Source organism: Carettochelys insculpta, chromosome 3 (genome assembly GCF_033958435.1).
Source record: "Carettochelys insculpta isolate YL-2023 chromosome 3, ASM3395843v1, whole genome shotgun sequence".
In the NCBI taxonomy this organism is placed as follows: domain Eukaryota; kingdom Metazoa; phylum Chordata; order Testudines; family Carettochelyidae; genus Carettochelys; species Carettochelys insculpta.
In genome coordinates, this window is record NC_134139.1 from 208,673,440 (window position 1) to 208,686,337 (window position 12,898).

The 12,898-nt window shown below is 51.6% G+C and overlaps 1 protein-coding gene across 3 annotated transcripts in view; it reads right to left on the minus strand.

Moving 5' to 3' along the window:
- Positions 1 to 8,357: 8,357 nt before the first annotated feature.
- The window catches only part of LOC142010663 (nuclear GTPase SLIP-GC-like), a 75,032-nt gene continuing 70,491 nt past the window's right edge, over positions 8,358 to 12,898 (minus strand). For all 3 annotated transcript variants that reach the window (XM_074989070.1, XM_074989071.1, XM_074989072.1), the window contains exons 18-19: positions 11,428 to 11,518; positions 8,358 to 10,194 (exon numbers count right to left, since the gene is read on the minus strand). In XM_074989070.1, the coding sequence (XP_074845171.1) occupies positions 10,136 to 10,194; positions 11,428 to 11,518 (150 nt within the window). In that variant the 3' untranslated portion in view covers positions 8,358 to 10,135. The remainder of the gene's footprint in view (positions 10,195 to 11,427; positions 11,519 to 12,898) is intronic.

A 12,898-nucleotide genomic window follows, 5' to 3' on the forward strand; every position in this document is an offset into this window, starting at 1 on the left:
GGAGCCTTTTTAAAGATTGACATCACATTAGCTATCCTCCAGTCATCTGGAACAGAAGCTGATTTAAATGACAGGTCACAAACTACAGTTAGTAGTTCTGCAATTTCACATTTGAGTTCCTTCAGAACTCTTGCGTGAATGCCGTCGTGTCCTGGTGACTTATTACTGTTTAGTTTATCAATTTGTTCCAAAACCTCTTCTAATGACACCTCAATTTAAGACAGTTCATCAGACTGCTTACCTGAAAAGAATTGCTCAGGTTTGGGAATCTCCCTCACATCCCCAGCCGTGAAGACTGATGCAAAGAAATAATTTAATTTCTCTGCAATGGCTTTTTCATCCTTGAGTGCTCCTTTAGCATCTTGATCATCCAGTGGCCCCACTGGTTGTCTAGCAGGCTTCCTACTGCTGATGAACTTAAACAATTTTTGCTATTACTTTTTGACTCTTTGGCTAGCTGTTTTTCTAATTCTTTTTTGCTCTTCCTAATTATATATTTACACTTCACTTGGCAGAATTAGCACATGTGCAAGGCTGATGGAGAGTTTTCACCAGGCCCTGAGGGGAGCCAGCTCTGGGGCAGCTTCCCCCTTTCTCTCCCCGGTGGTGGCCCTGCACATCTGGCTCAAGTTATAGGAGCCACCTAGGGTTCACCTACAAAGCACCCAGATGTACAAGGGCCGCAGGCTGCAAACGCACTTCCCTTTGCCAGCGTGAAACTGGCCTGGTGCATTGCATAGCACTTGTGATTTCCGACTCTTTTTATACCATTAAAATACTGTCAAGCTGGGTCATAAAAACCACTAGGGATGGAGATTCCTCCACCTCTCTCAGTAACACATTCCAGTGCTTCACCTCCCTCCTGGAGAAATAGTTTCTCCTAATATCGAACCTACACCCCCCCTCCCTCTGTAACTTCAGGCCATTGCTCCTTGTTCTTTCTGCCACCCGTCACTACTGCGAACAGTACCACAGAGGGAGCCGTGCGTGTCTGTATCTTCGAGAACAACAAGAAGTCCTGTGGCACCTTATAGACTAACAGATATTTTGGAGCAGAAGGTTTTGTGGGCAAAGACCCGCTTCATCAGATGCACCAACTTTTCCGTACATCCTTAAACTTGTGTATGTGCGTGTTTGGGAATTAGAGCCCCCGGTGCTGAAAGATGCGAATCAGGACTTTTTACCATTGAGAGTAGACAAATAGGCAGGCATATGATAACAGCATAATAAATAACACTTAATCTAGAGAAGAGGAGGAGGAACTTTTCTCTCATTGCCAAAGTTCAAGAGCAAGATAAAATTCAAGGTCCGTGAACGGCAGCTGATTTAAAACCAGTAACAAAGAAATCCCATTTTTAACCATCTCTCTCACAAAGAGTCTCTGGAACTCATTACCACAAGGTATCATTGGGACCCAGATCTCAGCAACGTTCACAAAAGCCTGGTCTTCTATATAAATATGGTGCAATTCCCGAATGACACAGGTAAGAATGAAATAGACCAACCAGACGTTTGGAAGGGATAGAAACCCTCAGGCTTCAGGGCATAAACAGACCTCTGACTGACGGCCGTCAGGAAGAACGTTCCCTGTGGACAGGTCATTCCCCAGTTGTCAGCTTCAGCATTTGTGGCACCTTCCTCTGCAGCAGCTGGGATTGGTCATTGTCAGAGGCGGGAGAGCATCTAGAACAGGGGTCAGCAACCTTTCCAAGGCAAGGTGCCAAAATTTGTCCTTTCGACCTCTATGTACGGTCTGAGTGCCAGTGATACTTTTTAAAGTCACTAATAGTCCTATTTACAACAGTTTCTTTAATACATAAACTAAGCTGCAGAGCTTTACCATTTTGGTCTTTTAACCTCCGTTCATTCAGGTCTAAAAAATCCAGGATTTTAATACAGGTTACACTGCTTTTATCCCACATTCTCTGGTGCGGCTGAAGCAGGGAGACTCAGCCACAGAGGTTGCTAGGGGCTAAGGGGCTCAGCCAATCTGGCAGGCCACCCCCACTGGCTTTAAATAGGGCCGCCTGTGACTCCAGGCAGAGAGCTGCTGAGGCTGCATGTAGGGAAGAGGGGCAGGGCTGAGCGCCCACCTGTGTGCCAAAGAAAATCAGGGCTGGGGGTTGCCCACCCTTAGCTTAGTCACCTGGATGTGCCACAGAACCCAAGTGCACAGCCCTGTGGGACCAGAACCCCAGATAACTCCAGCCGCCCTACCAGGGTCCCTCTTGGGACAGTGCCCCCCAGCCACCCCATCCCGCATGATGACTTACTGGGCTATGGGTTCCGGGGCAGCACAGAGCACAGGAGGGGCTGGATGGCACCAATATGAGGGGATAGGAAGTGAGGGGGGTGGCACAGGTGCACAGCCTAGGTGCATGCCCTTCTGTAGACTGGCTCATGGGGGGGGCTCCCCCACTTCTGGGCAGGAGGAAGGGGGAGGCCAAGCTGAGCTCCCGCCGCATGCCACTGAAAAGCAGCTTGTGTACCAAGTGTGACACACATGCTGGGGGTTGCCGACCCCGTGTCTAGATGGACCCTGGTCCGCTCCGGGCTTGCAGTTCTCATGTTCCTAAATTAGGCCCCTACATCCACAGGAAGGCACCTACATCGAAGGGCTCATTTCCAGGGGGTCGGAGCACCCACAGCTTACAAGGAACCAGGAAGTTTTCATGACTGTTAAAGTGACTAGACACACCCAAGCAGAACTTCAGTCAACGGCATGAAACATCTGCCACAGACAACAGAGAAGAGCCCAATGAGAGCCCCAACCTGAACCCCCCGACACACCACAGGCAATGCGCCCGTCAGTGACACAGCTCGCGCAATAGCTCCCTTCAGGCTAGACAAGGAGCCGTTTCTCTGACCAGCACCCTCCTCAAAGCACTGAAGAATCAAGACACTTTAACAAAAGGTGTCATTCATCCAGGAATAAAAATATTTCACATACACCCCACATGTATCAGCCAGAGGTGGCCAAGGTTACCCTCCCGTCCCAAAATAAACACAAGTCCATTTAAAACATATGAATTTATACAACCTTTTTCTACCTCCGTTGCCTCTGGGTGGCTGCTGCCTCCTCCTTCGCTTCCTGGAACAGCAGAAATGAAACTTAGCTATGACAGAAGGTACATCAATGCGACCTCCTTTGTCCTGGGAACCCAGCCAACCTCAGGCGGAGCAAAGCCACACCAAAATAAAAAACTCATGTGATTGGCTTAAAATCCTGCCATTCACAGTAATAACTTCTGGGTCTATTTAGCTGCGTCTACACGTGCACGCTACTTCGAAGTAGCGGCACCAACTTCGAAATAGCGCCCGTCGCATCTACACGCGTCGGGCGCTATTTCGAAGTTAACTTCGACGTTAGGCGGCGAGACGTCGAAGTCGCTAACCCCATGAGCGGATAGGAATAGCGCCCTACTTCGACGTTCAACGTCGAAGTAGGGACCGTGTAGACGATCCGCGTCCCGCAACGTCGAAATTGACGGGTCCTCCATGGCGGCCATCAGCTGGGGGGTTGAGAGATGCTCTCTCTCCAGCCCCTGCGGGGCTCTATGGTCACCGTGGGCAGCAGCCCTTAGCCCAGGGCTTCTGGCTGCTTCTGCGGCAGCTGGGGATCTATGCTGCAGGCACAGGGTCTGCAACCAGTTGTCAGCTCTGTGTATCTTGTGTTGTTTAGTGCAACTGTGTCTGGGAGGGGCCCTTTAAGGGAGCGGCTGGCTGTTGAGTCCGCCCTGTGACCCTGTCTGCAGCTGTGCCTGGCACCCTTATTTCGATGTGTGCTACTTTGACGTGTAGACGTTCCCTCGCTGCACCTATTTCGATGTTGGGCTGAGCAACGTCGAAGTTGAACATCGACGTTGCCGGCCCTGGAGGACGTGTAGACGTTATTCATCGAAATAGTCTATTTCGATGTCGCAACATCGAAATAAGCTATTTCGATGTTGGCTGCACGTGTAGACGTAGCCTTTATGTCCCTTTTGTATGTCCTTGTCAGGGGCTGGTCTGAGCCATGCGGCAGAGCTCTCATTGCTCGAACCAGGCTGGGCCAAGGATCCCGGGGCACCTTAACGCCCCATCTTGGTTTGGCCACGTCGGACAGGGGCTAAGTCTGGGGCCAGGTTGGGGGATATGGTGGGGTGTTGCCCCCCCCCAAATGCACCTGTTGAGGGTGGGAAAATGCCGGGGGGCTGATACGAGGGCCCAGCTGTGCCCACCGCCACAAGGCACGTAAAGGGTCCATGGGTCCCTATAGAGGGCTGGGCTCCCTGGGGGGCCTCTCACCATGGCCTGCCTGTGGCTTCTGGCCTGGCCGGGGCAGGGCCTCAGGAGGTGGAGGCAGAGCACTGGATGGGGTCCCATGGCCAGGCCCATCCCAGCCCCTCCCTGGCTCAGGTACCCCAACATCACAGCAGCGGGACAGTTTGCTGAACTCCTCTGTGATCCTATGGCTGTGGAGACCAGGGAGAGCCCCGGGGCCACCGGCCTCCATCTGGCCTCCAGCTCTGCCGCTGGATTGCAGGGGAGGCTGAGGGACCGACACCTGCTCATCCCCGGGCCTGAGAGGGAAGCTCCCTCCCTTCTGCAGGCCCCGGCCTCGCTCCATGGAAACCCCTCTTTGAAACGCCGTTAGCTCCTGCACAGCCCAGCCGCACAGGCCGGGTGTAGCGCTGAGCGCCGGGACGTCACACGAGCCAGGCCAGGCGGGGCCCCATGGGACACGGCTAACGGCAGGGAGTGGTTGTGCTGGTGTCTGGGCACCAAATGTGGGTCAGCCCTGGACTGAATCCTGCTGCTGTGCCACAGGCGCTTGGGAAGACCCTGCCCGGCCGCAGAGGGCAGAAGCCTGTCACCTATCAGTCCCCACAGCTGAGCCACGTGCTGGGGCTGTGCAGACTTCACAGTTCCCAGACCAAGTGGCCCCCATCCGGGCTGCTGCCTTTTCAGATAAGGGGCGATTCCCCTGCCCCTGCGGCGAGCAGGCCAGTGCCCCTGCAAACACGAGGACACACTGAGGGAGCTCAGACAGTCCGTGGCCTGGCCCCCTTTACTGGAACCCCTTTGCGCAGATCTAACCGCACGTTCCTCAGCTGCTAGCGCCAAAGGCCACGTCTAGACTAGAGCCATCGTCGGCAGAAGTTTGGGTCGGAAGAAATCTTGTGACAAAACTTCTGTCGACGACCGTGTCCAGACCGCAGGGCGGGTGGAAAGAGCGATCTGCTCTATTGACAGGCAGTGGCTGGCCTGCCCGGCGGCTCCATCAGCAAACGGTCACCCGGAACTGCAGCAGACAGGGCCGTGCGACGCTCTGGAAGCCTTTTCTCTCAACAGAAGGCCCCCGGAACGTCCAGACTGGCGTTTGGTCAAGTGCTCTCTGTCGACAGCGGCGTTCCTGCTCACGGCGAGCGGGGTGCGGCTGTCGACGGAAGCGCTGCCCTCTGCGGACCTGGCAATCTGGACGCTCCGCGGGCTTTGTCGACAAAACCCCTCAGTCTAGACATAACCCGAGTGCACCGCAGGGCCAGACGCCCTCCCACGATTCTGTCGAGGCCCCTGTGGGCGGTTGTCCGTCTCCCCGCTGTGCCGCACACCTCTCCGTGTTGCGCATGACCACTCAAGGGAGACCAAGGACTGGGAGCGGGGCTGATGGCCAGGAGTGAGGGGCACGGACAGGGCTGTGTGGGGAGCCCAGGACTGGAACGGCACAGGGGTGGGAGAGGAGTCTGCAGGTCAGGAGGAGGGACATGGGCCAGGCTGTGTGGGGAGGTGCAGATCTGGGGTGAGGGTCACCGGCCTCACAGTTGGACACAGCCTGCTGCCCAGGTGGGCTAGGGGGAGGGGAGCCCACAGATGCTGGAGGTTGAAACCAGCTGACGGCTTCCTCCGAGCGTCGCCGTGAGCGCTGTCTTCCTAGCCAGAGGCAGCAGCCGACCTGCGTACGGCCAGCCGACCTCCCCTGGGCTGAACAAGGAGGTCCTGGAGCTTCCAGAAGGGCTGCTGTGATCTGCCTGCAGATCCCTCTCCGGGTGAGAACACCGCCCCCAGTGCGATTCATTGCTTGGGTCCTCCAGCCACTGCCCCTCCCCATCTAAAATCATTATTTGAAGACATTGCAAGGCAAGAATGTTTCCTGCTGCCATCAACAGCGCAGGCAGCTCTCCTGCCGCTCTCCTGCCCAGCTGGCCGCAGCCCCCACCCAGCTGCTTCCTCACCTTCGCAGCCTCAGTGCCCACTGTCCCCATCTAGCAATGCCAGGGACCTCTCGAATGCTTCGTCTCACCTGGACGTCTCCCATGGGGACCCCTCCAGTCAGGCCACTGCAATCCCACCTCCCACAGATGGCTGTCCAGTGGGGCTGCCCCCAAAGGTGACATCCTTGGGGCCTGGGCCGGAGGCAGAGAGCGACCCTACCTGACCCCCTTGCAGTTCTGGGAGTTCCCCCCAAAACTTGACCGGGGTGTGGATGGGGATTTCACCGGCTTTCTTATGAGCCGACGTCCCACTGATTTTACCCCCAGGGAGATTCACTTCTGTGGGGATGCTCCTCATTTACACCAGCTGGATATCAGAATCAGGCCCAGTGCGTCTCTGGGGTGCACAGAGAGAGCGCTAAACCCCCAGGCCATCCAGCATATGACTAACCAGGCGAGTATGAAAGACCCCACCCAGCAGACAGGGTCCAGCCCCAGGGCAGAGACCTGCCCCCACTTTTGAACGCCCAGAACCAGCATCTAATTAGCGAAACAAGGAGAAGGTTGAGTTGTAAGTTGATCAGAGTCTGTAAGTTCCTACCTGGGGAACGAATATTTCGCAGTGGTCTCTTCAGTCTAGCGGAGAAAGGCAAGTCATGATCCTAAGGCGGGAAGTCGAACCCAAGCAAATTCAGGCTTGAAGTGAGGCCGAGGTTCCCAACACTTAGAGTCGTTCAGCGCTGGGACAATTTCCCAAAGCTTGTGGTGGATTCTCCCGCACTGACAGCTTTGAAACCTACATTGGGAGTTTTCTAAGAGATCTGCTCCAGGTCTAATTGTGGGAAGTTCTCTGGCCCGTCTTACACAGCAGGTCACATGATAACAACTCTCCGTTTTGGCCTTTGGATCTATCAAAGCAGCTCACAAAATTGGGGAAACTGAGGTACAGAGAGGTGACTCATTCAGGCTCACGGACCAGGCTGGTGGCAGAGCCGGAACTAGCACAGAAGTCTCCTAATGGCCCAGGCAGAGCTGCGTCCGTTGGAACGCACTGCCTCCCCGACGGTTCGTTATGTTCCCCGAAAATAAATTCTGAATGAAAAAAGAAGAGAGTTCACAGCAGCATTCAGACTTCTGGGAGTTGTGCTCTTCCAATCAGGGAACAGAATTCATGTGATATGATCAGACCATCCGATTGTTTCCGCGTTGGCTTGCATGTGCTGTCAGTCAGGCTGCCATAGGAGGCTGGCCTCTCCCCGTTGGCCTGAGGACTTAGGACCCTTATACTTTCACTTCACCTAAAGGAACCCAATGGGGCCCCACAGCTGACTTAGATGGACAAGCTCTGACCCACTGTGACATTAGTGGATTTTTAAGTTCAATGTGGAAGTCGTGAATGTTACCATTGTATATAAGTGGCACCGAATCTTGCGCTAAGTGGTCCAAGGGAGGTGTCCAACGAAAGCTTGTGATGTCCTCAATCTGTCTGTGTTATTTGTCTGTCTGTGTCCTGTGTGTATGGGAAGTTATGGATACTGGCTCTGGAGCTGTATTGGAAAGGTTTTAGTGATGAGATTCGCAATAGGAGCTGAGATCACCTCCCCCAGCCAGGATGATGGACTAAACAAAGGCTCAGACGTCGAATACACATCTCAGGAATTTGGTACCCCAGCAGCCCGTCTGGCCAGGTGACTTGGGCTGAACAATGGGATTGAGATCAGAAGCCTAGACGTCCAAACCGCATACTGTGTAAATGGCCTGGGACATGCTGGTGAACTCAGCAGCCAATGGCTGATTGCTCCAGTGGACCATCTGGTCAGGTGGCACCCCACGACCTGTGGGAGAAGAAAGAAATTTTCCCTCTCGATGGAAAACCATAAGATGGCCCCGGCACTGGCCATCTTGGCTCCAACATTGCAGTTCGAGAGTTCCCTTGTTCCAGTCTTCAGTGCTCCACTCTCCATGAATTAAGCCAATGTAACCTGGGATAACACACCTTCCCCTCCACACCCAGTTCTACTCAATATCTTCATCAATGATTTAGATATTGGCGTAGAGAGTTTCCAGATTATACTAAGGTGGGAGCGGCTGCAACTGCTTTGGAGGACAGGGTCAGAATTCAAAATGATCTGGACAAATTGGAGAAATGGTCTGAGGTAAACAGAGTGAAGTTTAATGAGGACAAATGCAAAGTACCTCACTTAGGAAGGAATAATCAGCTTCATACATATAGAGTGGGAAGCGACTGTCTAGGAAGGAGTACTGCGGAAAGGGATCTAGGGGTCATAGTGGACCACATGCTAAATGTGAGTTGTCTGGGTGATGCTGTTGCAAAAAAAAAGCAAACATGATTCTGGGATGCATTAACAGGTGTGCTGTGAGCAAGACACGGGAAGTCATTCTCCCGCTCTACTCAGTTCTCAGTTGGAGTTTTGTGTCCAGTTCTGGGCCCCACATTTCAAGAAAGAGGTGGAGAAACTGGAGAAGGTCCAGAGAAGCAACAAGAATGATTAAAGGTCTAGAGAACATGAGCTGTGAGGGAAGACTAAAAGAACTGGGCTTGTTTAGTTTGGAAAAGAGACAACTTACAGGGGACATGATAGTGGTTTTCAAGTACCTCAGAGAGGGTTACAAGGAGGAGGGAGCAAAATCGTTCTCCTTGGCCTTTTAGGATAGGCCAAGTTGCAATGGGCTTTAAACTGCAGCAAGGGAGGTTTAGATTAGATGTTAGGGGAAACTTCCTTGCCGTCAGGGTGGTTAAACACTGGAATAAATTATGTAAGGAGGTTGTGGAATCTCCATTGCTGGAGATATTTAAGACCTGGTTAGATAGACACCTATTGGGGATGGTCTATGCGGCGTTTGGTCCTGCTGAGAGGTCAGGGAACTGGAGTCGATGACCTCTTGAGGTCCCTTCCAGTTCTAGTGTTCTATGATTCTAAAGCACACTCCACACCGCATACAGTAAAGCAGCTCACACAGCAGCTCCCTCTAGGTTAGATGACCAGCAGCTTCCCTTATCAACACCCTTCTGAAAGCACTACAGAATTTAGCAACATTACCCAGTAATTAAACCTGTCACACAGGAACAGAGAGATATTTTCTACAGCCCACAGGTACAAGCCAGAAGAGGCCTGAGATTGCCCATCGCTTCCCAACATAAGCTATACACACGCCGGAAGAAGCTCTTCCAGACTCCAAAATACAAGTGCAGACGTGCGGCCCATGATGGTTTTCCGGAAGGAAACCCTCCTCCCGGAAGCCCCTGCCTCCTTGAAATTTTGTTTTTGAGAGAATGTAAAACATTTTCAATCAACACATTTTTCTCAATGAGCCAGTAATTTTAGCAAATGAAGAAATAATTTTGGTTTTCATCAAAACACAAGAAAATAAAACAGACTTGCTTTATGAGTGGTTGTTTTTAGCAATTAACAACATAGGCTGGGTTTTTTTTCCTCAAAAGCCTGCACGTTACACAACAATTAAAAAAAAATTTCCTGAGCAGTTTTTGTTCTGTTCCTAAACAATGCCCAAGTTTGCCTTTGACATGTATACTACTGACCCCTCCATTAGCAAGCTGGGCTTTTTGCATATTCTATGATTTGGAATTAAAATCCCCAAACAAAGTATTTTAACTAAGAAAAGTACAAAAGCAGCTTTATCCCCCTACAAACTAACACTAAAATGCACTGCAGATTCTTAAAATGAGTGTAGCTTGTTCAGTCTCAGCCCAGCATGATGGGACATTTCACCTATATTTCATGCTCACATAATTAATACTGCAATCAAATATCTTTTAAATTTTCTGTTTAAATACTCTTCAACAAGAGACAATAATTCGCTGAAACAGCTCCATTAACACCCCCACACAATTACAGAAAACAGATCTCTAAAACATAGATTTTATTAAAAAGAATTCCTGTTGTCTCTTTTTAAGAACTTCACATTTTCTGCAGCATTCTATGAATCCGTTCAATTTCTTTGTACTCATTCTGGAAGTCTGTGAGAAGAACAAGAGAGAGAAACATGGTTAGATGCCTCTTTTTTTAAAAAAAAAAGTCTGTTTCCCTTGATTTTGTAGTAAGGAAAGGGTTCTCTCCCGCCACACGAAGGAGAGAAATCAAGTTACCCTTTGTGTATCTGATTGCTTTGCTGGAGTTGGACCTTTGCGTATTCATCCCATAGAAAATAAATGCGTTGGTCTGTAGGGTGCTACAGGACTGCTTGCTTTCTGTGAAGCTATCACCCCCTCAGACTATGCCTGCACTGCAGATCATCCAGCGACCCAGGTCTCCTGCCGATGGAATAAACTGTCCACAACGAGTAGTAGTAGCTCTGCCAGGGCAGAGCATCTCCTGCTCACATAGTGGTCTCCATGTTGTCACTCGGGTGTCATGGGGGCATGAGGAGGCACCTGCTCCCCAAATGCCATGGGCAGGAGAGGCCAGGGGCCACGCAGCTGGTGGACAGAGTCTCTGGGGGTTCGGCACAGACTAGCAGGAGGGGGCCTGGCACCCGCAAGAGTGATGGGAGGAGTGGAGCAACGTGGCCCCAGCTTGCGCTGCTCTCCCCGGCCCAGCACGTGGGTGGGGAGGGGGATTGCCCCCACACTCGTCACTGGGAAGTGGATCAATGCAGCAGGGGAGCAGAGCGAGCAGGGGCCATGTTGCTCCTCTTCCCCTGCTGACGGTGAATGCAGGGGGGCCAGACCGCTGCTGCTGGCTTCAGCCCCTGAGCCCCTGGTCATAGCATCATAGAACACTGTGACTGGAAGGGACCTCAAGAGGTCGTCAAGTCCAGGCCCCTGCCCCAATGGCAGGACCAAGCACTGTATGGACCATCCCCGACAGGTGTCTATCTCACCCGCTCTGACATATCTCCGGTGATGGAGATTCCACAACCTCCCCAGGCAATTTATTCCAGTGTTTAACCACCCTGACAATTAGGAACTTTTTCCTCATGTCCAACCTAAACCTCCCTTGCTGCAGTTTAAGCCCATTGCTCCTTGTCCAGTCCTCAGAGGTCAAGGAGAAGAATTTTTCTCTTTCCTCCTTGTAACCCTCTTTGAGGTACTTGAAAACCGCCATCATGTTCCCTCTAAGACTTTTCTAAACTAAACAAGCTCAGTTCTTTCAGTCTTCCCTCGTCGCTCACGTTCTCTCGAACTTGTATCATTTCACACCACCAGCAGACAGCAGGGGTTCACCACATGGAGTTGCTTTTTGTACTCTACCTGGCAGGGTCTCAGGCAGCTCTTCCCGGTGAGACAAGGCAAGCTTCAGCATGGTGGAAATGTCCATCTGCAGCTTCCCCACGATGTACTCCTGCAGCAAACACAGCATGTGAGCCAGGAAGGGATCTCACTAACTTTGGCTCCCGGGAGCCAGCCCAGCTAAAGGGGAGGGAGTCAGAGTCGGCACCCTGTGGTGCAGCACCAGCTGAAGTGTCTGTTGTTCCAATCACAATCAGCCACACCTATGCAATGGCAACAATGGGTCACCCAGTACCACTGCAGGCAGCAGGTGAAGGCTGTGGGGCTGCACGGGTGTAACATGGGCCCAGTTGGCCCTGCAGAGCTTTTATTGCTGGTTATGAAGGGCCGGAAGGAAAGAACCCAGCTGGACTCTCAGATCCTAAGGGTGCCACGTATCGGAGGGGTAGCCGTGTTAGTCTGGATCTGTAACAGCCACGAAGGGGCCTGTGGCACCTTATAGACTAACAGAAAAGTTTTGAGCATGAGCTTTCGTGAGCACAGACTCACTTCATCAGATGCTGGACTTGGAAATCTGCAGGGCCTGGTATAAATAAGCCAGAGCAAGGGTGGGGATAACAAGGTTAGCTCAGTCAGGAAGGGTGAGGCTTACTACCAGCAGTTGATCTGGAGGTGTGAACACCAAGGGAGGGGAAGCTGCTTCTGTATTTAGCCAGCCATTCGCAGTCTTTGTTTAAGCCTGAGCTGAGGGCGTCGAATTTGCAGATGAATTGTAGCTCAGCAATGTCTCTTTGGAGTCTGGTCCTGAAGAGAAATTGCTGAGCTACAATTCATCTGCAAATTCGATGCCCTCAGCTCTGTCTTAAACAAAGACTGCGAATGGCTAGCTAAATACAGAAGCACCTTCCCCTCTCTTGGTGTTCACACCTCCAGATCAACTGCTGGTAGTAAGCCTCAACCTTGCTGACTGAGCTAACCTTGTTATCCCCACCCTTGCTCTGGCTTATTTATACCTGGCCCTGCAGATTTCCAAGACCAGCATCTAATGAAGTGAGTCTGTGCTCACGAAAGCTCATGCTCAAAACTTTTCTGTTAGTCTATAAAGTGCCACAGGACCCTTCGTTGCTGTTACAGATCCTAAGGGGAATGTCCAGAGCTGTGGCCCTGCGTTTGTAGGTGGAGCACACTTCCCCAGGGGCCACAGTACAAGTGATGTTCACGATGCTATTTTTACAGTTGTTTTTCAGAGTAGAACTGCCTGTTAAGGTCACACCTGAGAAAGCCGAACACAGGGAAGTGCAGGAACCTGAGTATATCTGCACAGAGCTGTATTTACATCTGCATCTCTGCCTACGAAAGCAGAAGTGCATGATCAATGAAAATGAGAAGCTAGGGGATCTAGAAAACAGAGGAAGAAAGCAACACGAGACAAGAAGAAACCTACAATCATCAGGTTAAAGGCAATAAAAAGGAGTTTGTGAACTATATTAGG